General features: G+C 35.8%; 1 protein-coding gene across 11 annotated transcripts in view; it reads left to right on the plus strand.

Moving 5' to 3' along the window:
* The window catches only part of Pak3 (p21 (RAC1) activated kinase 3), a 327,193-nt gene that overhangs the window by 217,851 nt on the left and 82,098 nt on the right, over positions 1 to 27,244 (plus strand). For 10 of the 11 annotated variants that reach the window (XM_063246284.1, XM_063246283.1, XM_063246288.1 and 7 more), the window contains one exon: positions 15,723 to 15,913. In XM_063246284.1, coding sequence (XP_063102354.1) covers positions 15,739 to 15,913 — 175 coding nt within the window. In that variant the 5' untranslated portion in view covers positions 15,723 to 15,738. Of the gene's footprint in view, positions 1 to 9,376; positions 9,523 to 15,722; positions 15,914 to 27,244 lie in introns of all 11 variants that reach the window. The other variant, XM_063246286.1, reaches the window with a different exon arrangement.

Here is a 27,244-nt window from a genome sequence, read left to right on the forward strand (position 1 = left end):
ACAAAGGTCAAATGCACAGGTCATAATTTCTATCCCCATAGTTTCCTTTTAGAGAGATCATCTCTAATAGAGCTGTAATCAATCCTGTCTGGCAAGGGTGGGTTTTAAATGGTGTGTTTTATTTTCTGGAATTTTGTGGCTTAACTTGCCATCTCACTTCTCTCCTAGGGAGAGGGCAAAATGAAGAATATGTATGTTTCCTGAGGCACTCTTAATGGTTCACTGTGCACAAATGCTTGTCTCCAGTATTATGTTTATGATTTGAAATTGCCTGTGGATTACACACATGAAAAAGCTAGGCCTGCTTTACTCCAGGAACTTCTAATATAGCCAGGCCTACTGTTGTGCCTGTAGCATGATATTCAAGAAAGAAAAGAAAAAGTTAATGAGCTAGCTTGATGACGGCATAAATATCAACTATGAGTGTACATACACATACATAGACCCTACTAAAATTTCAGCAGTTGTTACTAACAAGTTACTAGAGAGAATTTTTCTGTAGGTGTGCATAAAAACAAACTTAAGGGAGTAATTTGCTCTTCAGACAGACTGTAGAGTTGCAAGATGATGAAAATAAACACAAATCTAGGAGTGAACCACCAGAGACTTAAAACATGAGAGCACCTTTTAGCAGTCTCTAGTACATAGGATGAAAAATGAGGGCAAAATATGCCCATGATACCATGTGACACAGGTCCTGCATACATGGAGAAGAGCATAAAATTTGGAACATCACACAACCCTCTGACTGCCATTAAATTGGAATTTCTTTGATAGCAGAAACTGTATCAAATTACTTACTTTGGATTCCTGCCTAGTAGAGGATAGGCCAAGGGAAGTTCAGTTAAGAAATCAAAAGAAATAGGTGGGTAGCAACATGTCAATATAGATCAAATGTCTCTCTTCCTCAATCCTAGAATTCTAGTGGCATTACCAGCTCAGATTAAGAATCATCTGTGAGCCTCACATAGCATTAGAACCAGACTGAGATTCAAATGAGTGAAAGGCAAATACATTGACCTTGAGATATTTCATTTATACAGGAAAAATGAAGTCATTGTGAAGTTTAGTACAAGGCTTGAGGCTCAGGTTCAGAGGGATCTGTATCATGTAATCCAGTAGTCTTCAGGCTCCAAAGATCTTAAAGGCCCACAAGTGGTTAGAAAAAGCAGTCAAGATTTAGGAAATCCACTTGCCTAACAAAGTAAACATCTTCACGGACATCTTGCTCACAATGCATCTGCACTGTTTTTCCAGAACACTTTGTAACAGTTTTTTTTTTCCACTAAGACTAAGGTGGAAAAGAAAAGTGAGCTACAGACCTTAATGAGAATATTGTGTTTAATTAAGCTTGAGCCACTACCTCCTCCTCCTAGAGATAGCTATAGAGAAACAGCCTGGCAGTTACATTTGATAGTTTCTTGACAATACCTTGAGACTTATTGAAGGCATTATACATAATTTACAGGACTGGCTGACATTAAGAGGAAAAAAAAGTGCACCTACCTAGGTTTACTCGAATTCAGTAAGAGGCACTAAATGATATGACCCACCTCTTTGCATTTATGTGATATTTTATACTTTTTAGAGTATTAATAACCTAGTCTCCCATTGCGACAAAGGCATTAGGAACACCAGCTTTGGAGTCAGCCAGACCAGCAACATCACAGTTTGGCCACTTACTAGATGTGAAATGTTTCGGTAATTATGTATCTCTCTCAAGAGTCAATACACTCATCTGGAAAATGTGAGTGACATACCATGTGCGTCACGGAGTTAGTATGAAGATGAAATGATACAACTTAGCTGAGCCTTTCAAAGGCACATTCAAAGAGACAAGACACTAAAATAAAAGAAATATAATACTGATAAAGACAAGACCCTAAGATAATAGAGAGATAATAAGTATTTTTGTAGTCAAAGACCTGATTTTCATAATACTCTCCTGTGTTTTCTTTAAATCTTTATCTCTGCTTAGTCACTAGCTGTATGTCAGTGCTCACTTCCATCTAAGAAGATGAACGAAAAACAGGATTCATTCTTGGAGTTCTCTCAGTTCCTGCATCATTTTAAGATATGTTTATCACACTATCATATCAGGATTTCTTATTCATAGATGTCCTCTCTAGTCATATCATTTCTGCCTTGAAATCGATGAATCTTGCAGTGAAGCCACCTTTATTTACTGCAGAAAAATTTGGGAGAGGGAATGGTGGAAGGGACTTCTGATGCTGGTCAAGGCAGTGGTGAGCTGTGACCAAATCCTATGCCCCACTCATAATACTGAATTGTCTGTTTTGTGGGTAGAGGCTCTGCTTCATTCTAAGCTTTGGTACCAAACTGTATTGTGGAGGCATGTTCATATACTTTGAAGCCCTGAGAGCATCCATGTTGAAGCAAAGGCTGTGTGTTACTAAGAGTAAATTATACATTAAGTTTTGTGTGACTGAGAGAGGATAAATAAGAGCATGGACTTTGGAGTCACACAGACACAGGATTGTATAGTTATACTCTTTGATTTACTAGGTCTATGACCTTAGGCTAGTGGCTTTTAATACTTCACATCAGTTTCTTTGTCTGTAAAGTGGAAATAATACTCCATTGTGGTTATGCAGGTCATGTGAGCTTATACGTGAGTAATGTTTAGTAGACTACCTGGGACCTGATAGAATTTCAGTGAGTGATGATGGTTTTACTATGGCTTTTGAAATCTGTATCAGTAACTGTAACATGCTGTGTTGTAGAATGTCTTAATTATAAACACCCACTATTGGTAGAATGTCTTAAATTATTTCAAAGCATTTCCTAAATGTGGATGGATCACTGGATCCTTGCAACCTTCTGGTAAGATGGTCCCCTTTCCCAGATAATTCAGTAGATTCAGAGGAGCCAGAAAGTGTACTCATGGTCTTGCAGCTCATTAGCACCAGTGCCAGACTGAATAGGTACCAGTCCAGACTGATTATTTGCATCTTCTCTTGGCAAAGCCTTCCAGGCTATAGTTAGCAAATAAAAGTTAAGCTGAGCGTATTTATTGCTATGAAAGAAATCTAAATGCTAGTAACTGATTATCTACTAGGTGAAAACTACTGTTTTTCTGTATGCTGAGCAATACTTAGTGCATTGTGAAAATGTAACAAATGTGATATCATAACAGTGCCCTTTTAAACTGAATCAAGTAATGGCCACAGTGGTACCACTGACCACCAAGAGGATAATCTTTCTTAAAGGTACACTGTGTGTGTCATTTCATGTGGCTCTACTGACAACAGACATCCATAGTTTGAAAATTCCTAGGAGACACTAAAACACGTTGACAGGTGTCTTGAAGAAAATTGTTATCCTCAGTTGTTTTGTCTTAAAATGTTTCTTGAGACTTTTAATTTCTGTGTAATATTTTCTAGTTTTCTGTATATAAGTCTTGTAAATTTTGTGGTGAGACATCATTATTTTATATTTTAATACTTTTGTGGACAATGTGTTTTGTGTTTGTTACTATGAAGTAGAAGTACAGTTGCTTATCAACCAACATTTATTTAAAAAATAAAGACAGCAAGTCAAGTAAACTTTGGAGAAAGATTGGGAGGACAAAAATGTTTTTAACCTCTCTAGTATTTGTCTTGGCAATATATTCATCTCAAAAACTCTTTCTTGGTTTCCATGGCACCCATAGTCCACTGATTTGACATCTGTCTCAATCATCACTGGTGCTTCTTCCTCTTCCAGCTTCTAAATATTGGTGTTCCCCAGGTGTCATCTCTTTTCTCTTATTCTACACTCTTTCTGGCCAATTGCATACAATCCCATGCTCATGCTTTCCAAATTAAAATCTTCAATCCATATGTTCAACTCTCTTGTGAGTAATCACATAGGGCCAAATGCATGTGTTAGAACCACCCTTGTAATTTCATGTATTGTCTTAATCTTGCTGTTTCTGCTGAGAATAGATATAACTAGAGATAAATTTTTGTACCACAAGTGAATTGATAATTCTTTCAGCTTTTCATTATTTGTTGTGTTCTTTATACATCTTAAAGATAAGAAGCTTAAATATTTATCTTGCCTCCCCTAGATACTTCTAATTTAATTTTACTGATATTTTCAATGTGTCACAGTTTTTGTCTTATGTTTGTATGTTGAATTATATAATAGTTACTATGTTTGATATATATTTGCAGGTAATCTTTTTAGAATGTTTGTTGGTAGAGTCCATCTAAAAATTTAGATGAATTTTCCACAGAACTCACTCTTTAATGATATTCTGTTGACTAAAAAACATTAGAACAACTTGCTCTTATTCTCTTGGTTATATGACTATTGCTGGTGGTCCAATGACTACTAATAAATGGGAACTCCAACATAATCTTGCTTGTTATCCATACGCCAAATTCATTATTTGTTTTCTACCACCATCCTAAACTAGTTGGTTATTCATTTCACAAACATGGCAACAGAAACACAGATCTGTTTGGAATTCCAAGCCCAAAATGAAGGCTACAAAAACTATTAGATTTCCCACACTCCTCTGGATCCCTTAGGAGAGGAAAATATTTCTACTGAGATTTCTATTTGGGATCCCCAAACAAGTTAATCCCACCAGGCCTATTACCCCTCTTATCCTTGGCCTATGTCCAAAATAAAGGCCCCTCTCAGAGTTTCTGTTCTCCTGTCTTGCTTGTTCAGTAGTATCTCTGTTTCTTTCCTGGGTCATTTTCATAGCGTCCCTTTTCCATGTTGCTACTTGGGAAAAAAAAATATATCTTCATCTTTAGATATGTAAATATCTGCATTGTCACTTGAGTGATATGGTAGTTCTAAAATTCAAAACTAAATATGCCATCCCACTACCTCAAACCTCTTCAAATGGACAGAGTCCAAATCTCATAAAAAGGCATCTAAGGGTCTTCTTAGTTTGTTTCTCCTGGTTTTATCCCCACATTGATCTCTAATCTCTGAGCCTGAGCACACATTGTTCCTTGTTCCTGAAAATGTGATTTAATTACTAGTTTTTCCTAATCCAACTGAAATGTATTTCCTCTTTAAAGCTGCCCCCACTCCCTCCTTTTTTAAATAAAACTCTGTTTTCATCTTTACAGTGAGCTGTCATAGATGATACCCATTACATTTTAAGTTTCTTTAAGGAGTAAGACTGTTCCTTGTTCATCTCTCACTCTAGAATCTAGTGAACTCCTACACATCCTTCAGTGCTCTGCTTGAGTGCTGTATCCTCTGACACCTCCTTCCAAAGTATCTTCTGCTTACTTGGGCACTTAATAGACACTATGTAACTGGTGAATGGATGGATAGATGCATGTAGATTTAGTGATTCTCTGAATATCACAGAATAACCTCAAAGTTAAGCTACAATTAGAATTAGTTCTTCTACCTTTGTTAGAAATACTTATTTTGTGTTTATAAAAGATCTGCTAAGTAAAAATGAACCTCCCAGATTAAGACCAAATAACATGGTGCAATTTACTTAAATATAACATGAAAAAGTTAATTTTTTCAAGCATTGTATTCCTAATTCTCACAAAGTGCCTGTTCAGCCCATATATGTCCATTATTTTAGAAAACGCTTTGCATAGAACTTTATTCCCTTATTTTTTATTTCACCAGGATCCAGTGTGCTGGCTCTTTGTCTTGCACATGTTACTTTGTTCCAAAGGTCTGAGATCTGTTTTCTTCCTTAAATAGCACTAGCATCATTTGGTTCAGCAGAAACAGTTGCCCAAGGCTAAGAAACTTCATCTAGCATGCTCAAAGTAGTCACCAGCTGGGATACACTATTCAGTGATAATACCTTATGACAACTGAGTGCTTTCTGTTTTTCAAATGCCACTGAAATCTTACACATCCCTCACAACTTGTTCAAGAGTTGTATCGCCTCACCCCTCTGGAGACATTAGATAACCTGCCTGTTCTCCAAGGTAACTAACTGGTGCTTACCTCAGTTGCATTACATTGTGTTCCTACTGTAGCTGTGCATCTCTGCCTTAATCTCTGTCACTAAGCTGTGTGCTCTTTAACGACAGGAATTAATCCTTGTTCATCACCTTTTGTACCTCCTGTACCTGATGCCATACTTGGTATGTACAGTGGTGGCACGAGTATCTAAGGCCAGGCTGTTATATCTTTTTCTGAAACAGTACTCCACAGAGTCCTTATAATTATTCTAACTTCTTGCACAATTTGATAGCAGTCAGTTAGAAAGAATTTAACTGTCTTCTAAAGTGCTATGGCCCCCCTTTTACGAAATGTCCTTCACTTTGCGGTGTGCATACTTTTACTCATTTGGCAGTAGTTCTACTTTATGTGTCTATTTCGTATATATTTTATATACAATGTGCAGCCTTAGATGAAACCTACCACTCAAGCCTATAACCTGACTCATGGCTTGGCAATTATTTCCTTATGCCTGTCACCTAAAATGGTGCCTGGCCTGTAAGCACTAGACAAGATATACTGCTTAAGTAAATAGTGCATACACAAGTACGGTGTTTATAGGTCCTTAACTATAGGTCACATTTTTTGGCTCCTGAGAAGATAGTGTGTCTCTGGTCTCAGGTTATTTGAATGTCAACCAGAAATAAAAAAGTATAAATCATTGGTATATTTTTCTATAAAAGGCAATGTTGGACTGAGATAAGATCTTTACATCTATGGAGTTGTGTAATCTAAAGGTCCTTATTAAGCAGCTGTAAAGAAGAGGATGCATCCTACCTAGTGAGGTTGGTTGATGTGATTGGGAGTTCTGTGTCATAAGGAACTTATCAGGCTCAATCTCAAAGCAAGAACACTCTGAAATGAACATAAAGTCATATATTTATTATGAACACCCAGGTTCCCTCCCTTTTGCCTTCCCGATATTTTCATCACAGTGTGTTTATTCTAAGCCACAGTCCAGACAACACAAGACAAATGTGGGAATTGTGATTTCCCCCTTAGGCCTGCTGACTCGGCTTCTTGCATGAAACCTTGCTTGTACTTTAAGTGCTGTTTATTTCCCGGAGTACGGTATCTTCCTTTGGAGTGAAGGCTGGGCCCTATTCTCTTTCTTTTTCTTTTTTTTTTTTTGTCTTTTTCGCTTTTACCGGTACCGGGGATCGAACTCACGACTGCCTGCTTGCAAGGCAGGCACTTATAACGCTGAGCTAAATCCCCAGCTCCCTGGGCCCTATTTTCTTAGCTTGAGAGCTTCCTGGGGCCGCAGAAAGACTTAGGTCCATAAAATTACTCTCTTTGTATGTATATGAGCACTGGAGAGGAAAAGCTAATGTTCTGGGTTAGAAAACTGGTCTACCATGAAGCAGTCATGAGCCTTGTATTCTTTATGTGGACAGAAGTAGCTGCAACCAATTAGTATAGTGATGGAAACCAAGGGCTAAGCTACTTGGTGTACATACAACTTAGCAATGAAAAGCTTTTTCAGAAAGTTATGGGAAGGCCATAAAAGGTCAATATACTCAGTAGTGAGGTAACTTCAGATCAGACTTTCACTTTGGATAATCACTTTGAGTGGATGATGGTCTTTTACCCATGACCAAATTTCTTCACAGCAAAAACTTGTTGTTGCTGGGATCACAATGTTTTATCCTTTCGGGTTTTTGATTGACTTTCAAAGAATCTGAAGTCAAACAGATATACTGCCCTTGGGGGCAAAAGATTGGGACATTATATTAAAGCTGTGGCCATTTGTGAAGTAGGATAGATGGAATGTGTGTTTTGTCACATTCCATTGTCCCCTCAGTGTTTGATGAAAACCTTTTTTTAATAGATGGTACTCCCCCTTCTTTACCCAGCACTCCCAAATAAAATGCTGAGGCACATACTTAGCTCTTTTAAAAATGTGTCCATATTAACTTTAGTTAAGGGGGGGAAAGAACACATGAGAACAAGTTGTTTTATTTTATGCCAGCTCAAATTCCTTGACCTCTAATTCTGGTGAGATGTACTCTTTTGGTGAAATGTGAGCATTTGCTAAATTGATCTGTTCCTGGTTTAGAAATATCAGATTTAAACTGCCCCTGTGCAGCTCTTCTCTTCAGACATGCCATGAACATCTTCCTTTAAAAAGTCAGTTTGGCTACAGAGAAACTGAGAGTAGACCAGAGACCTATGTTGATGGACTGTGGTTTGCAGGTTGAAAAGCAGCATTCAAACATCTGTGCGGTGTGCAAAAAGTTATTAAACTTCAGGAACTGAATTTCTGGGCTTAAATTTGAGGAAATTTGTGAGTATCTCATTGGGATGGATACAATAGGGAATAGTTATGCATACATAGTAAGAGTGAGCAGCTAGGACTCCAGAGAACAGAGACATTGTTTTACCAATACTCTGCTCACTTAGGTGTTAACTGTTTCCACTTTGTTCCATCTGAATATTTCCAAGGGTATTACATTCTCTGAGAACTGGGAAATGTGTTACTACTAGGTTTGGCTTCCCTTTTCTTTTACTCACTTGTTTCTTCTAGATATCTTTTATAGTACTTGTTTCTGTGTTTTAGTGCTTAAAAATATCTTACCTCTGTTCTTCATGCATCATGTTTTCTCTTCTTAGAAGAATCAGCATTGGAAATGAAAAACTGAAACCTGCTATAATGCATCAGTTTGTGCAAATATAAATGCATATCAGATAATCATTAGCATTTTTTAGTATTGGCTCATGCAACATACACAATGAAAAATGAAATACAGTATTGCATATATTTAGAGATTTAAGAACACATTTGAAAAACAGCTATTTGTGATAATACATGCAGTATATGAGTTGTAGATACTGGAGTGCATCTATAGAGTTCCTTGTTTTCGACCTGACATTGAAATTTCCAACTATAATATGCTGTCTTGTTGGACTCAATGTCAAATTTCCTTTGAAAACAATGGAAGCCACTCAGAAAAATGGTAGCAGAGAATAGGACTAGTAAGATATAGGGGGAGGAGGAGAGAAAGGGAACGTAAAAAGAATTAAGATTAATTATGTAAGATGTACCAGTTCTCTAAGATGGATGTAATCATTACACACTGTAAACATGTACTAATAAAAGTAAATTAAAAAGCTAACAAGATACTATAGAACCAACCACATTTGCTTCTGTGAATGAGCGAGAATGTAAATGCATTCTCAGTGAGTGTGCTTGTATGTATGTCAGCAGTAAGCTATCACTTGCATAATCTAAGATTGAAACTAGATGGTTGTAAAAGGAGCTACTGCCTCTCCTTGCTTGTCTGGCTGCTTTTGCAAATCTCCTGCCTAACAAGTAGCTCAGCTCCTTCTGATCAAATGATCTTAGAAATGGCTACCCTCCATTACACACTGTAATGATATCACCCTGGCGAAGCACTCTGAAACAACACACCCCTGTCTCTGGTAGCAGAGTTCTTCTGGCAAGTGCCCCAGAAGAGGCAAGCTCCAAAACAAGGCCATCTAAGAATTGGTACAGCTGTCCAGCAAAACCTGTTGGAACTCTATGAGTAAACCACCTAGCCTTGGGTCTTTGGATGGGAAAAGCAACTGAAAACAGTAAGTACCAGCCTGAAGTTGGGTGAAATGAAAAAGCTAGTCCTGTTCTATTGTATTTTAAGAGGTGGGAAGTAAATATATATGAAAAGAATATATATATATATATATATATATATATATATATATATATTCATGTTTATTTGTATATATTTAAATTGGTACAATGTATAATTGAGAGTTTAGAAAGTATAAGGCATTGTAGTCTAAATTGTTTATTTTGTAACCCCACGCAAGCCACGTAATTTCTATATTTTGTAAATTCCTCAGGTGGGAAATGGGGTTCGTACTCCCTTCTTCATGATATTGACATCAGGCTCAAATATGAGAAGGCTTAGAAGTGCTTTAGACTTTAGAAAGCTATATATTTTTAAATGAGCTGTTGATAATCAGATGTTTACTGGCTTCTAAATGATGTGCTTTGCAGTTAGACTGGTGCTGAAATTTCAGACATACTTTCTTGTCTCTAACCTGCCAAAAGTAGCCTTAAAAGTTTATGTAACATTAAGAAAAGCTTGCACGTAGGTGCGACAGCTGGGTAGAAGGCATAGTTTTATTTAATCTCCTCACACAGCGCCAACTGTAAACAAGATACTGTACTTGGTAACATAAAGGCATATAGTTAGGACTAAGAGGCTCTTACTCTCAAGAAGCTCATGATCTAAATAAGGTGGAAATGTGCATAATGACTGTGTACAATATGAGATAAGATGGTGGAAATGCTAAATTGGGCCCATCTAGTCCGTAACAGCCTTGCAGTTCCTTGTCTACCTGGTCTCAAAATGGCAGTGTGATTTCAGAGCTTGTTGGACATGGCTCATTCTCCTCCTGTGAAATGGCCTCTTTGGTATCACATGGAAATTCATATCTGAAAAATCTCTAGGAATTATCTAATGCCAATTGCTGCACAAATGCAAAGCAGTCCATAAGATTTCTTTCAATTCATAAGGCATTGTCCTTTTAGTGGGGGGGGTAGATTATTTTTCTCTTCTTGTGGTGTTTTTTAAGAACTCATCTTCATATAGGCTAACAATGCATGCAGGTTAAAGTGTGTCTGAGTGCCCACATAGGCTAGCTAGCCAAGCATGATTTGTTTCCCAGTCCAGTCAATACCTAATTGCTCAGGTAGCCATCTTAGAAATGTGCATTTTAAGATGCAAGGGAGGCCAGACAAAAGCAAGTAAGTACAATGCTGGGATGCTATTTTCCCACCATCAAAGTACAATTTAGTATGTACATCATTCGTCTAGTAAAAAGAGCAAGCCCATCCTCATATGCAAATAACAGCCCGATTTTGATGCCATTGTTTAGGGAAACATTAGCTGACTTTAAGGCTATGCATACCTAATACCTTGAAGTTTAAAGGCTGGCTTGAAAACTATAATTCTTGATGTATAGAGCTAAGTCTTGTTATAATGAATTCTCCACAAAAAAGAATTCCCAGATTCTAGAAATTGGTAAAATAAATTCTGTTTTACCATAAAATTATGACCAGTTTACTCTGCTTTTGAAATTCTGCAATCATCTTTCAAGTGTACTCACATCAATGTATTATTAAAAAGGCGTCATCTCATTAGTTTAAGGCTTCTTAAACCCTATTGATCATTTGTGTATAACAGAAACATCAAGAAGTTCACTTTGGAAATTAGCCATAGGCTATGTCTCAATCCTGTGTTAGATCCTCTTGTTTGATATGAAAAGAATATTAAATAATGTTGAAATGCTTACCAATTTGTGATAATAGTCCTGTATTGCTTGTGGATTTAGGTCTTTACCTCTGGGTTCACTATATTATCACTGTGCATCTGCCAACCTAAGCTTTTATTTTTGAAGAGAAGGAAGTATTACTTTGTTTTTCATTGACAAAATATGCAAATAAATACTCATTTAAAAGCCTGTGAATATAGCTCAGCCGCACAATGCCTGCCTGGCAAGCAGGAGGTCAGGAGTTCAATCCCTTGCACACACAAAAAAATTTAAATTCTGAAAGCAGACAGAATAATACAGACATGTGTTTGTTTTTATGAGTATCTCTGATGGTATCCTACCTGACAAAAATATTTGTTTCAATTGCTGTTGGCTTAATAAATGGCTTTGTAAACTGTAGGACCAGAATTTCTGGATTCTCATCTTTCACATACCTATCCAAACTACCTGTGGCAATAGAGGAACAATTGGTATTTTCAGCTGCAAACAAGTCAACCCATGCACCACAGTATGAATTTTGGTCATGTTAATTAGAGTATAGTTGATTACCTATCTTTACACTTGACTTCAGGATCCATGCACATTAGTGGCTTTCCTTTTTATCCTACTGAGATTCCGTATTTAGTTTGTCACTGCACTGATCAAAATAATATATTTTGGAGAAATGAGAGAATAATGACAATTGTTTATTATTCTTAATAATCTCATCTGCAGTCACCATACAGACATCCTGACAGTGATTTTTTTATCTAAAATACAGTGTAGTAAACCTTTGTGTCTAAAGGCAAGTCAGTGAAGAGTTCTGTGTGTGTGTGTGTGTGTGTGTGTGGGTGTGTGTGTGTGTGCGTGTGTGTGTTTATGTATTCACATGTGTACACTTGTGTTTGGAGCTGGAAGGAGAAAGAAAAATAAGAAAAAAAGAGGGAAAAAGCAAGTTAATCTGCCCTGGTACTCTGACAAGGGGGGAATTCCCTTACTTGTTTTGAAATAAGAGACTTATTTCAGATGATTTTGAATTGCCGTTACAGAATATTGGTAAACCACATTAAGTCTCAAAGGTTGGATCAAAAATACACACCATTCATAGAAACCATTTGAATTATTTCTGAAAACCTAGTAGCTAAATATAAAAAAACAATTATGAGCAAATATAAATTGTTACTGGTTGTCCATTAGTGTTAGCTCTATCTCTACTGTGCTAAGGGCTAATTTCTCAAAGTGAAACAAATGGCCTGTGTGCTACTCTAATGTGCTACTCAGTTTCAAATTTTCTTTCTGTTAAATTTTAAAGATAAACAATTTTTTATTGGTTTTCTGTAAAATAATGATACTTTGTACAATTCTTGAAATAGAACCTACAGTCATCCCAAACAAAATAGTCTCTTTCAAATTTTGGAAATAATGACATCATAGGCAGATTGAACCAGCCATCCATTAATAGTATTCTTTGTACAAAGCTATTTCAAAAGAGGACCTGGCATAGCAAATTGGTATTGTTTACAAATAAAACTCCCTTTTCTACATTTGTAGAAGTGTAGGAGACACTCTTCTCCAGAAGGGGACTTGGGAAACAAAATACATTGACATAAGACTTCTTACAGGTCCCTATACTTTTCTTTACATGTGCAGAAGTATACTTTGAAGCCCTTGCTTTGTAGGTATGTTAAAGGTAGCAGGAACCCCTGTACTATTCTTTGGCTACCAAATCAGAATTATCTGTAATGATTCGAAAGAAAAATGACTAGTTGTTGTGCCTTGTGAAGCATACTAAAGAATTAAATTAATATGAGGATAATTCAAGCAAAACCAAATCTGAAATACCTAGGTAATGAAAAAAAAAATGCGGTTCATGATCTTCCAATGTGGAACTGAATATGTGTTCCTTGTTCTCATTTCCTTCATCTCTGTAAAAGATTTGAAGGGAATTGAAACAGCTCCACTATGGTGGGAAGTAAAATGATCTGCTGTGTAAGGTAGGTTTTAGTAGATTATCTGTGATATGACCATAATGAAAAAAAATATATGTGTGTTCACTTTTAGAAATTAGCACTGAGCATGCATATATATATATATATATATATATATATGGTTGAAATTTTGGTTAAAGATTTGTAGAACAGAGCCAAAGAATATATTTTGAGTTTTGCATTCCAAGTAATCTTTCTTATCTAATTAAAATATGCCTGGTCAATAGCATCAGAGTAATCAGGCAACCTAAATAAAACAGGGCATCTACCTGCTTCTCTGGTTAGTGAATATAATTAGCAGTGAAAAAGGCCACTGTGTTATGAGTCACACCTGTTTATCAAGAACAAAGAAGCACAGTATTTTAAATTGGGTAGTTGCCCCAGAGCCCTGGCTGGCCCAGACTCTTTTTTGCCTTATTATGGAAGATCAGCTTTGTTTTAAAGAGATCTTGTCTATTCCTCCTGCCACCTCAAATTAAGCAACATGTCATCAGAAAATATATATCATCTAGAAAATAGTGGTTCTCTGTTCCTGAATGATACATTTTTCAGAAATCAGTATTATTATAAGTATTTATATTTGAATGCTCAGTTCCTTTCCAATAACCTTCAAATTTCAATTTTTAGAAAGCCAGATTTTGTATATCTGATATAATGTCCCCATATTTGGCCATTATCTTTGAAATCAGCAAAGTCAATCTGGTAGCAAATTCTTCTCAGTGGCAAAGTTAAAACCACACTCCTGTCCAGTATAAACTGACAGCACTGGTGAAGTCAGTTTTAAAAAGAAACTGAATTTATAAGAACAAAAAAAAAATCAAAGTGCAAAAGAGAATATAGACACACAAGCACTAGTTTCATATTCTTGTTAAAATATTTACTTAGTACAATTAGCATCTATTTATATACTTTAGCTGTGACATCAGAGTTGCTTTTCCTTTGTGTATGCTATAGTTTCACCTATATAAGAAAATATGAACCTTATTAAATAGTTGGTGGTGACAAAACATTTATAGCTTAGTACTTTTATTATAATGATTCCTGAAAAAAATGTGACTGCTCTTAATTAAGATAATGGAAGACATGACAAGGCAAAAGAAAAGCGATCTCCTGTCCAAATCCAACCAACCATTGTTAGTTGGTAACCATCTGTACAGAATAAGATATTACTTAACACTAACATATTCTTTGATAATTCTGGACTATATGTATTTGAGTAAATTTAGACCATACAAAAAGTTTTAAATTTTTTAGGTAGCATGAAGTAACTTAGAGTTTACTGCTTAAAATAATAAACAGGTTGTAACATCAAAAGGGCTAAAAGAATTATTTTGAATTATTTTTTATTTCAACAGTTAATGGGGATTCATTGCTTTTGTCATTGCTGTTGTATTCAGGTGTGCTTTTAATAAATGTTGTTAGAATAAACTTACATGCTAACTCATGTTTCGAGGCTTTATGTTCTTAAATTAGCACCAAGTTATACTTGATAAATTTACAAAGATTTCATTGTAAAGGAACTTGGTATTCCTTGTATTCAGATTAGGGATTCACTTGGAACGTATACTTAACACTCGACTTTGCTGGTAAGTGTCAGTGTATCATGGAAGGATTTGGTTTAGAATAGGAAAATATTTAGAAATGAGCATTTCCTTAAGAAGTCCATGCTTTTCTAGTTCACTTCACCCTCCCAGTGCAATCAAATGCAAACGTAGACTCCTAGGCACAATAAATTTAAGAGACTGGACTGGATCTTACAGCCCAGTTGCTTCAGTCAGCTCCCTGTTCTAAGACATAAAAGCCAGGAGTAAGGTTATGATACCTCCTCTCAATGTGTTCTCTCCTCTGGCTCTCCTCTTTATCAATAGTGACATTTAGCCTACTGTTTTCTTATACCTGCATTTTATAAATCAGAAATCAAAAGGATAAGAAGTGGATACTGAAAGAATCCTAATGTTAAAGTAGTTAACAAATCATGATTTGGGATCATTAAAAATCAAAAGCTAGTACTAGTGATATGGCTCAGTGGTAGAGCATTTGCCTAGCATGTATAAGACCCAGCATCTGATCCATAGTACCAACAAAAATAAAAAAAAAAAATCAACAGCCAAACTTATTTATTCCAAACCCTGAGGAGTTTGTTTCATTTGACCAACATGCTTACAGGATAGAACTTTCAAAATAAAAAATGATTCTTCTATAAGAGACTGTGACTGGATATCAGAAAACTGAGTTTCATTGTAAAAAAAAAAGCAAAAGAATTTATCTGTTTGTGTATACATGTTGAAAGGTCATTAATTATTGCTTTGATTTCCCTGTTTTGGAAATTGCATCATTTTTCTTTGACAAGTCAAATTCCCCCTCTCCAGAAGAGAAACCCTTCAAAATAATCAATGTAGAACCTGAGATAACAGGGGATCAATGCTGTTATGTAAGATGTTAGAATCCCCATATTTGTAAGATGTTAGAATCCCCTAAATCTGTTTTAGGACTCTCCTTCCTTAAGTCCTGTTTTCTCCTCTTCTTTAGGAGCTGTGAACTGAAAATGTCTGACGGTCTGGATAATGAAGAGAAACCCCCAGCTCCTCCACTGAGGATGAATAGTAACAACCGGGATTCTTCAGCACTCAACCATAGCTCCAAGCCACTTCCCATGGCCCCTGAAGAGAAGAATAAGAAAGCCAGGCTCCGCTCTATCTTCCCAGGAGGAGGGGATAAAAGTAAAGTATCAGTGGTCGGGCATTGAAAAAGGGTCTAGTTTATTCTATCTCTGTCACTTTCTTTCTTGTGCAGTTGTTTATTGACCACTGGCCATTCAGGGCCTGCCAGACCTTTACATCTCAATCCTTAGAGGATGTATTTTGTCAGAGGACCATGTTTAGATTGTCTTTCTGTGGGGCTGACAGAAAATATACTAATGATGTGTTTGCTTTTCACATAAAATTGAATTAATTGAGTTAAGTCACGGGAAATCATTGCAACAGTAGTCTTGAATATATAAACAGCGACTTTGTTTCTGATAACAGAGTAAAATTTATAGTAATTCTTTACTAATTATAAACTCATATTTTTAGAAATTGAACTATAGGTGGATTTACTTTGCATATGTGTGATTTTGAACTGAGTGTATAGGAGTCAGTACAAATTGCCACAGTGTTGTCAATCTGATTCTACTATGAGGAGGGAATAAACCAAATCTTGTTTTTCTTATTCTTCTACCTGTTGAACCCTATACAATCAGCCCCATGTGCACCAAGTATCACAACAATATCCTTTTCCTATACCATTTGGTACTTAAATACTGTATGTTAACACTCAGTGACACGTGGGAATGTGAATCTCTAGCAAGTAATTATCAGTTGTATTAATTAGCATAAAGATAAATCAGGCTTCTACAAATGTGACCACTAAAGTGTGAATGAAGTAAGTATAAAGGCACTAGAATCATAGAATGTCACCTAAGGGGAAAGAAAGGTGAAGTCTTCAGAAAAGGGTTATTCTTAACTTACTTTTTCAAGATAAAATAGGTGGCTTTGTTAATATGATATGATTTGTCATTTGGCTGAAATCCTGATTAGTGCCAAAATGTCCTCTTACACACTAGCAACATGATTTATCCCTTGTGACCTCAGGATGAAAAACGGAAATAATATTAAACTACTATGTCAAACATAAGCAAAAGAATACTGAAACAATTGGAATGCAAGGGACCTATGAATCTACAACAGGACTTTTTAAAACCATGTTTTCTGACACTGAGGTGGATCTGGAAAATGTTAGGAGCAAATTCAAGAATTGTCTTAAGGTGCTGGAGATTTAGCTCAGTGACACAGCGCCTGCATGGCAAGCATGTGGTCCTGAGTTCAATTCCTAGTACCAAAACAAAGAAAATGCATGCAAGAAAAAGAAAAAAATGTTTTAAGAATTTAAAGTGTCCCATGATTTAGAGACCAAGTGTTATATAACAGTGGTGCCAAAAAGGGAATCTGTGTTGTACCCACTGCAGCTGCAAAAAGTGATCAAAAAGCAATATTACGTACCTGCACAAATCTTTGATGCTGTTTATGATCACTGTGCTTCGGGAGCACTTGAGTAATCCTACTTGCTGTTTTGAAGAGCATGAGCCAACTGATGCTGTCGTGAGGTCAGCAAAAACAAAGAGGCTGACGTTTCTTTTTTGTGGCAATACTTCAGGTGAACTGATAGTGAAATCATTGCTGCTCAGTGGAGAACTATGTCCAGTATTTCTCAGGGGAAATCACCGAGCCAAGTTTCCAGTGTACTGGCATGCAAGCAGGATAACCTAAATGACTTTTCTCCTTAAGAGTTAATTTAAACAGTGCTGTCTTGTAGAAATTTCTGAGTAATTAAAACTTCAACTCAAAATCCTATTCATTCTTCAAAGTCCATTTAGTACTTCACAAGCATTTGCTAAGTGCATACCAGTGTAAACATTGCTTTTATAACTAGCCACATCTCAGATCCTTGCATCCTTAGATTAGTGTTTAATCTAGCCTTCAAGGAGTAAACATAATTTTATTGCTTAAAATATCACACAAGTTGCTCTGTCTTGAGATCCTAGTGTATAGGATTGTTACATCATCACTAATCCTGTATTCTTAATAAAATGTACATGTGATAATTTAACAGAGCCTGCCATTACTGCAACCTGGGAGAGGGCTTGGCTAGAGATGGTAAAATGTCTTCCCATGATCCCTCCCAAAGATAAATCACCTTTGCTCAAGAAGAACCTCTGGATGAGGGTGAACAGCAACACAGAAACAATTATGGGCTGAAGTTGAATCCAAACCTGCTCACACAAATTCAGTTGATGTGATATTGCCATAGGGTGATTTTTGGGCAGTGTCTAGTCTTACAGATGTGATTATTGTCATCAGCAAGAAATTAATTAGGAAGTTTAGGGACTGGAGACAAGTATAAATAATAGGAGTAAGTGGGGGTTTTTTAGGGCAAAATTAGGCCTGCCCAGGAAAGTTAGAAAAATTGGTACCTATACATTTCAAATCTTACCTGTATAAAGTATGAATGATTTAGCAGAATTATGTAAAGACTTATAATAATGATGCCATCAAAAACAATCACATTGGACAGAGACCATCTTTAACAGAACTTAAATTATCAAGTCTCATTTAAAACCATTGCCAGACAGCTGATGGTCTGCCTTCAGACAAAGCTTGAATGATTTCATTGAACTATATACAGAAGTACTAGGTGCCCTCAAAAAATACTTGAGAAGACAAAAGGCATCTTCAGAAGTTTCAAAGTGATTAAGTAGTATCACTGAAGTTCACTTACTGAGTAGAGCTAAAGCCATTAGCAAGATGTTACAACTTCAGAATTGGATTTCAGAGACTCAGAGCATCTATAGACTTCTGCGATTCAAATTAACAATTCATCTCTGTTTATTGCTTCTTTGTTACCCTAATTTTCCAGTGCCATAATGAGTGATAGGTACATCCTCATCACCTGTGGGAATCATCTCATGATCTAAATGGAAACTGTGTATAGTCTATCATTTTTAAAAATAATTTAAAATGTATACTCTAGTTCTTTTTATGCAATTTACTGTTATCATTTCATGTAAAATATTTGTAAGTGTTGGCAAAAGTTCACTGTGACATTTCTTCTGCCCAGTTTTTTCTCCTAAAACTATGATTTCCATAGCTATGTTAAGGTTTGTCCAGGAACCTGAGCTTCATAGAGGTATTACTATTTTTTGTGTTCCTACCTGCCAGTGACTGTTTGCGTTGCACTACTGTCAGTCTTGAGTTAATGAAAACAGGACGAGACTTGAGTTTTAGAGATCTGGGTTCATGTCCAGCTTTCCCACTAATGAATGTGCCTTTGGGCCAGTCAGTTAGCTTCTCTAAGCTTCAGTTTTATTAGGTGTTAAACAAGAATAGTACTTGACAATGTGCCTCACAAGGTATTTGAGATAATCAAATAAAGTTATAAATTCCAGCATGTTTCTAAAAGTAAAATTAATTATAAAACATAATAAGATGCTTATAATTTCAAAACCCAAAAGAAACTGCATTGATATTTTCCCACATAATCCTTCTTTTCATAATATAGAAATTGTTCATCACTCTGAAAGGCTTCAAAAATAAAATAAGCATATAGAAAATAATAATAAAAACCACCATAATCACAAACCTCAGAAACAATATTAGCATTATGTTGGATTTTTCTTGAGTCTTTCTACAGACATATATACAAATATATTTATTTACATAAATAGAATCATAATACACAGCTTTGTATTCTACTTGTCAATAACATTTTATCATGAATATTTTCCTACATTAAAAGTCCATAAATATCATTTTTGATGGTATATAATATTTTGTTACATAGTGGCATCATGGTTTATTTAACCATTTCGTTTTTGGATGTTCATGGTACTTTTCTAATTTTTGTCAATATAAATAATATCACAATGTCTATTTCATTACTTAAAATACGTGATTTGCTGACAGAATTTTTAAAGACATTTTCATATTTCTTCTTTACATGGAGAAATTACCATCTTTTGTTGTTCTTTTTAAAAGAATTTTCTTTAATGGGTATGTGTCATTGACCAAATGGAACTTTAAGAGAGAAATAAAAGAAAAATAAATAGTAGATGTATTTTCAAGATTGAGGATCTATTTTTGTTGAAGATAGTTCCAGGAGCTAAATCAAGGTGTTAAAGCAATTTACTGGCACCATTTTATAAAACTTTGCTATAGAAAAATTTTTAGGATTTTGATCTGGAAAAAAATAATCTGAACAAGTGCTTTGATTGGGTTTTATGGGCCCTCTGAAGTGTGAAACTGATCGTGTTTCTCGTGTTGAGTACTAGAAGAAAGCTTGGAAACTAATTGTGCGTTCTATGCATAGTACTTGGTATGGAACTCTATGGTATGTATGCACTTTGTTTTAGCTGTGTTCCGGGGTCCATTTTGTGTTCCTATCTTTATTTTATGTTTTTCTTTTTTCCTTTTATTTTCTTATCTACTTTGAATTTATTCTATCTTGTTGTATTTTGTGTTTTCTGGAAAGCCACTTAACATCCATTTTGGAACAAGATGGGGAATAAATGCATGAATAAATAAATACATTAATAAATAAACCAATAAGCAAAAGACAATGTAGCAAATGAATGCAAGCAATACTCTAAATCATGCGATAGTGCTCCCCAAAATAGCAAATGTTAAGGACTAAAAGCTTGGAAGTACATATGAGAAAGAAGCAGCTGAGGCTGCATTTTGAGATGATATTTTCAGTGTGATGTCAAGGTCTCCTGAAGTGTGCTAATGTGTCTTGTATCTTGTGCTGCTATTGAGATTATGCTTGTTTTGGAGGACATGCAAGTGCTGTGTGAAGGGCTATGTCTATAGAATGTACAGAGTGTGTGCACTGTGTAGTGGGGAATACCCAGAGACTTGGGAGTTGAGGAATGATGTGGTAGTTCCTATTGGAGGAATAGGAGGGTGTATTTTATATAAGTCAAACCAATACAAACTGAGTGATCAAATAACTATTGTCAAGCTGCATATCAGGCATTGTACACGTACTGATCTTAATCTCTATAGTTAAGCAATATTATCCATTTTTTAAAAATATGTGAAGCATCATAAGCTGAAAGCATTTAAATAGCCTAGGTCTAAGTAGCAGGAACTCTCCCATTCCTCACTGCTTCCAAACCCTAACATTGTTACTATATTACATTGCTTTGCAAGAAGACAAGGGGACTATGTGATAAATTATATTCCTAGCAACAGAAAACAGTTTTGGTTCTCATTTTTCCTTAACAAGATTACACTGTATTGAAATGCATCTGAATTTCAGAATACAGGATTTTCTTGCCACTCAGAGCAATACATTTTCATGTTTTTGAAAGAAATGATGGTGAGACAATATTACAGACAATGGAGACATGCTGACATTTGACTTGGAGTGTTGTAGGTTAAATTATCATTTGGTGCTGTTTTTCACAGGCTTATATGCTGCTTACTTTAGAATATTCAGGCTCTGAATGTGTTCATATATGTGAAATAGTTTTTAAAGTGGTATATAGTTTGTTAATGTATTGAATATATACTGTTCTGAACTCTAAGAGTATGCTGCCTTTTCTCTATCTCCACCCTACACAGTAGGAAAAACTGCTGTGCAACAATTACATTAAAGAAAACTCTTGATTATCCTTAATGGTCTTGTTAATAAAATATTTTGGTCAATGCACCTTACTAATTTTCACATAATTAAGGCATAAAAATACACTTAGTGGAATAACAGTATACAGCCTTTCTTTGGTGATGCTGAAGGCCATTTGGCATCTTGTAGTAGCTCAAGGTGACTATCATTTCTCCAACAGTGTGTGAGCACATTAACTTTTTGAGGATCTTATCAGAAAACCAGGTGTCAGAGACTGCTGCATGTTGAATGGTTCTTGAATTCCTCTTGGTTCTCCAAATGTAAACCGTATGACTCAGTAGAGCATGCTCTTCACAGATCACCACCTGGCCCTTGAGGAAGACAGGAGAAGGACACAGATGCTTGCCTGCCTTCCCAGATCAGTGCTGCACTCCAGGAAAAGCATTTCCTATCCACTCCTCCAGTCCTAGATGCTCCCTGTTGAAATTTGAGGAAGGTGGATAAAAATGTACTCTGCCTGTTTATTGGGGCCCTTACTTCTACTTCAAGACTAAGAAACAGGGACATGTGACACAAATGTGGTAGTCCACTAAAACCACCAGACAGCTACACAGAAGTATGCAGTGTGCAATTGGAGAGTAGAAACATGAACGATGAAAGTAATTTTTGAAAGGAAGATTGAGAGATGGAAAAGATACGGAGGATGAAAGAGAGGAGTAGACAAAAGAGTACTGTCTCACACATTATATTTCAAGGAGAGAAAAACAACTGACAATGGCTCAGGAATGTGAAGTTGCTTTCCCACTTAAAGCAAATAACAAATGAGCCTGTTTGTCCCTTTCAAACTTGTACCCCACATAATAATCCACATGATCAGATGTGTCTTGCTAGTATATTGCCTCATCTTTATTTTCAAATATTTTCTATTGAAATTTTTGCACATGAACATAAATGAGATTGAACATGTATGTGCTACCTGGAAAAAATGTGTGAGAGGCAATTTCTTAATTATTTTCCAGAATAATCACTGTTGCATGCAGAATGTTTTTGAAGATTATACCATTGAAAATGATAACTGTCTGCATATGTGAGTGGGGTGACTTGAGGGCTAATGTGAGAATGTCACTTCCTTTCTCCCATCCTAAAATCCTTATGATATGTCCAACCCATGATTTGGGCTTATAACTACTCTTGGAGTATCAGGTATCACTTCTAGTTTACAATCTATGCATACTGTTTTCCATAGCCACTGAAGACCTAGCAGGAAGAAACAGGCTAGAATATTATATTCTACCCGAGAGAATGGAACTGGACATAAAGAAATTCAACATAGGCTACCTAGATGCTGTGATTACTAAGAGTGAATTTTTAATTTCTCCATTGGGTCTCTCAAGGCTTTCACAAGTGCTACCCCAAAACATGAGAATAATCTATTTAAAATACTTTCATACCAATCATATATGTCATATGTGCTCTGATGAAAACAAGGCAGAGATTATCCAAGTTTTATACAGAAAGCAGTTTGAAAATGTTGAATAACTTCCACAAAGTTACGTTGGTACTTAACAATAAAGCAAGGAAGACCTAAAATTTATATCCCCCAATTCTTACTCCAGTGGTTACTTAACGCTGTCCTACTTACCATAGAATGAAAGTAAACTACCATGATTTGACAGTAGGTTTTCACCAATGAGATATGCAAAATGATGTTTTTATGGAAGCAGGTGAAATCTACAGGGATCAGAATTCATGATAGTAGCCATTTATTTGTCTTTACAAATTCTTCCTGAAAGCAGGGAATAAATACCATTTATAAAAAGAAGCCAAATCAGCCGCCCCAACACTCTCTAATTCTTTTCTCTGATTTGTGTTATCTTTAAGGCTGTTTTTTGACTTCTACTTTCTATTACAAAAAGTATTTGATGCTTATATAAAATCAAAATATTAAAGGACTATGTTAGAATAGAATTCAAGGGTCAACTATAATCCCCCCACATTCATCTATAATTTAGCATTTAAGATATTTGGGGCACGTTTCTCACTTAAACATCTTCATTTTCTGCTCAGAATCAGAACATCATTTGCCCATGATGTTATATTTAAGCCAGAAATATACGTTGTGTAGATTGTTTTAAAAAATTTATGCCTTCTGCATGGTTAACATCTTTAAATACTTAGAAATAACCATAAAAACTGTATTTTGTGTCTAAATTTCCAATGTAGCTACCACATTAGTACCTTCAAGTATTTCTAACTGGGAAAAGTATGTATGAAAGCCAAAACAATGGCATTTTGCTAACTGTGGAAAGGGCAAACATTTACCTTGTGTAAGGGAAAATACACATCTCGTAGGAGAGACGAAAGTCCTATGGGTTCCTTCTCTTACTATGCCACGAAATAGGCTATTTGTTTGTAGAGAAGATATGTCAGGGATTAGAACCTTGGTAACAATCAGTCCCTCTGTGACTATTGTTTTCACAAGAAGTTCTTGATCCTTTGACAACACTTGCAGGGTTACTGTTTCCATAGGAAGAACTATTCTGAGATACTCATTTTTACCAAATGTAAGGAAGGCTTCAAAAGGCTTTATGCTGTAGGATTATGGCATAGTTTGACCCACAAATCAGAGGTTGGAACACAGTGATTTTTTTTTTAAATAAGGCAATAACCTCAGTACTTAATTCTCTTTCTTGGCAGCTAAGTAGACACTAAAGTATTTTTATTCTTACAGGTCACAGAGACAACATTTTGTAAACAATCCTTGTAAGGCACTGACTAGCAGCCTGTTAGTGACAGAAATCAATGAATCATGAAAATATCTGTCACCCAGCTAAAGAGTGACCTAGTCACTAAGGATAATGTGCTAGGAAAAGTGAAGGTTGTCAGTTACAGAATGGGGATGGCCCTTTAAAAATACTTTATGTCCTTCCAGCTCAGCTTTCTCAGAACAAAACACAGGAACATTGAGATGAAAGACTAACTTTTTCATGTGACTGATCTCATATCCTACCATCTCTGCTCCTCTGCCCGAAATGGCCTCGTGTCTGCCTTGTTAGGCTTCAGGAAAATGTAACACTGAATGAATACAGTTTACACGTAGGCAGGACAAGTGGTAAAAAGGGCAGGGAATGGGAAGAAGGCATCTAATATGAAGCTAATGGGTTTGTAGAGCAAGGGGATCTCGTAGGAAAGCCTCAGCTCCAGCGACTCCGATACAAATCTCAAAAATGCTTTATTAGAACTTAATTTCAAAAGACTTAACAGAGGACCACAAATTAGAGGTACAAGTACCACCAGCCAAAACAAATCTGAGCCCTATACTAGATTAGAGTTCAGATCTAATTTTTTTAGCTATCTCAGTTTAAAAATCAGTTTAAATACAACAGAATCTAGATCGCGTTTTTAATTGTAAAAAATGTTTTTATTGAATGTTAATAATTTATAAATACCATAAGTTAGACAATAAACAAAAGAAAAATTATAGGTTAAAAGTAATCACACAGAAGTTTTAATAGAAACCTACCATGTAAACAGGTCAAAGTTCATTGATGCCCTCTTTTGGAAATAAACGGAGGGAAAACAGATCTTCCATTCTAGGTGAAAAATAATGATGACTAGAAGAATTTACCTGCTATAAGTGACTTTCTGTGACTAAATCAGTAAAGTTTCCAGATTGAGAGAAACAGAACAACGTGCAAAAAAGTCAAGATGCATAGTTAAACTCTAATTTCTGTAAAACAAAAGTAATTTCTTTCTTTTAACTGTAAGTATATGCATATATTGTATGAAACATACTACATGGTCCCAGTCACCTCCTGGGGCTATCAGCCTCAGATTCAGGCTGCTTTCTAACTTTCTTTCACAGTAATATTGCCTAACTTATACTAATGACCTTGGGGAGAAGCAAGAGTTTGTTTGAGGGACTTCCTGCTACCAGGGTTTACAGATTTTCTCTGAACTGACAAAGGGCATTCAGGGCTGCCTACAAATTTGGGCATATGAAAAATAAATAAAATCATCTGAATTCTGGAGCCTGAGCAAAAACTATTTGAAATGATGGTGGCATGTGAGTGTGGAGATGCGAAATGTTAGGTAGAAAAGAGGAAAGAATAAGGAATGAAAATGCAAGGTCTCTCCAATGCCAGTGTTACTTCACAAGAGGCAGAATGTGGGGCAGAAGCATAAAGCCAGCCACACCATGACTGAATCTGGCCTTAGAGTGTAGGAAGTTTGCGGCTTCCTACAGATTCTCACTTTAATATCTTGTAATGTGTAATTTAAAATGATTAAAAACAGCTTAATGTCACTCTAAGTCTACCCAGTGTCACAATTATTAGTATCCACACATAACACAACCTTACAGACTGAAACTTTTCTAAACAATTTTCCCAACAAAATATCAGGCTGCTGAGGAATTTCAGAGATGGAGAAATTGGAATGGTTCAATCACATCAGCTCTATTGTAAGCTAGGAAGTATAACTTATGAAATATACCCCTATAATATAAGCTTAATAAGTATGAAACTACATGGAGACATACTAGCTCACTGACACCTTCTGAACAGTAACAAATAGAATTACTGTGCTTCATTTATGAGAATATAAAAGGTTACAAAGTTTCTGCCATGTTTAAGGCTTTCTTAGGCTGAAACACTTTGATTGTTTATTAATTGCAAAATGCACAAATAACCTTAAAATAGAGCGTGTTTTTAACAGCTTATATCCTTTACCCAGATATATTTGTGTGTACTACTTATGTGCCTTTTGCCATGATGAATATTGTGAGGGATAATGCTCTATTTAATGCAAGGTCCCTTACTCTCAGGTAATTTTGTTTGATTAAAGAAATAATGCATGCACCTATACACAGATTGTAGGAAATGCCTAGATCTACACACACACAAGCACACGCATATCACATACAGTATAAGGAAAGCCCACCAAGTTATTTTATAGGCAACAAGTGCAGGAGTAGCTAGAGCCTTTCATTTCACATCCGTCATTCATTCTCCTTAGAAGAGTGAAAGAGCACCTATCGTTAAGCCCCTACTGTGGCATGTGTACCTCAGCACCACGTAACTAACTTGTTTGTCTTCAGGAAATTTCTGTTTCCACCTCCCTTCACACAATCTTTATTACTATGTTCTACTAAGACAATTGTCTATTTATCCATGTCTCATTTTGCCGTCATTTGTTATTTGCATTCCCACTTCTAAGCTTCTACATGTACTGTCTTTTCTACTTCAGTTGCCTTTGCCTTTTCTACATTTCTGGTCTTTATGGCTTATCTTTCAAGTTTTTCCTCATTCAGAAAGCCATGATTCCTGTCTGCCCCAGATTTCTGTGATCTTTTATGTTCTTTTGACATGCCTTACCTAGATTCTTTCCAACTGAGCACCTAATTTTCTTTAGTATGGCAGTATTGGTTGTTATTTCTAGCTTATTAAGCTTATTTCCCATATTAGTTTGTAAGGTTGAAATATTGCTTGGCTTCCTAATGCATTGTGTCACATAGCCTGTTGTCACACTGACTGATAATTCAGTGTGTACTTGCTAACTGACCCACTGACTGGTTTAGAGGAAGAGAAGCTGAGACAGTAGGAAGCAGGAGTTGTTCCTTAAAACCACAGTTGTAAAATACATGTGGTTGATAATTAGTCAGTCTGGATATTTTTTTGGAAAATTACTTCCTTATTTTAAATATTTGCTTTATATTAATCATTTAGCTTTGTATAATAAGCTGGTTTAAAATGTTGCCTTTAAATTGTATCATACTCTGCATGCTTTTCAGTTTTTAAAATTATTTTAACTTATTTGATTATTACTTATTCGTTTTTGCTTTTGATTTTAAGCTAAAATTATGTAGGAAATTCTTCTCTATGTGACTCTTC

Source organism: Cavia porcellus, unplaced genomic scaffold (genome assembly GCF_034190915.1).
Source record: "Cavia porcellus strain 051 isolate PalLab524CR breed Dunkin Hartley unplaced genomic scaffold, mCavPor4.1 scaffold_3, whole genome shotgun sequence".
In the NCBI taxonomy this organism is placed as follows: Eukaryota; Metazoa; Chordata; class Mammalia; order Rodentia; family Caviidae; genus Cavia; species Cavia porcellus.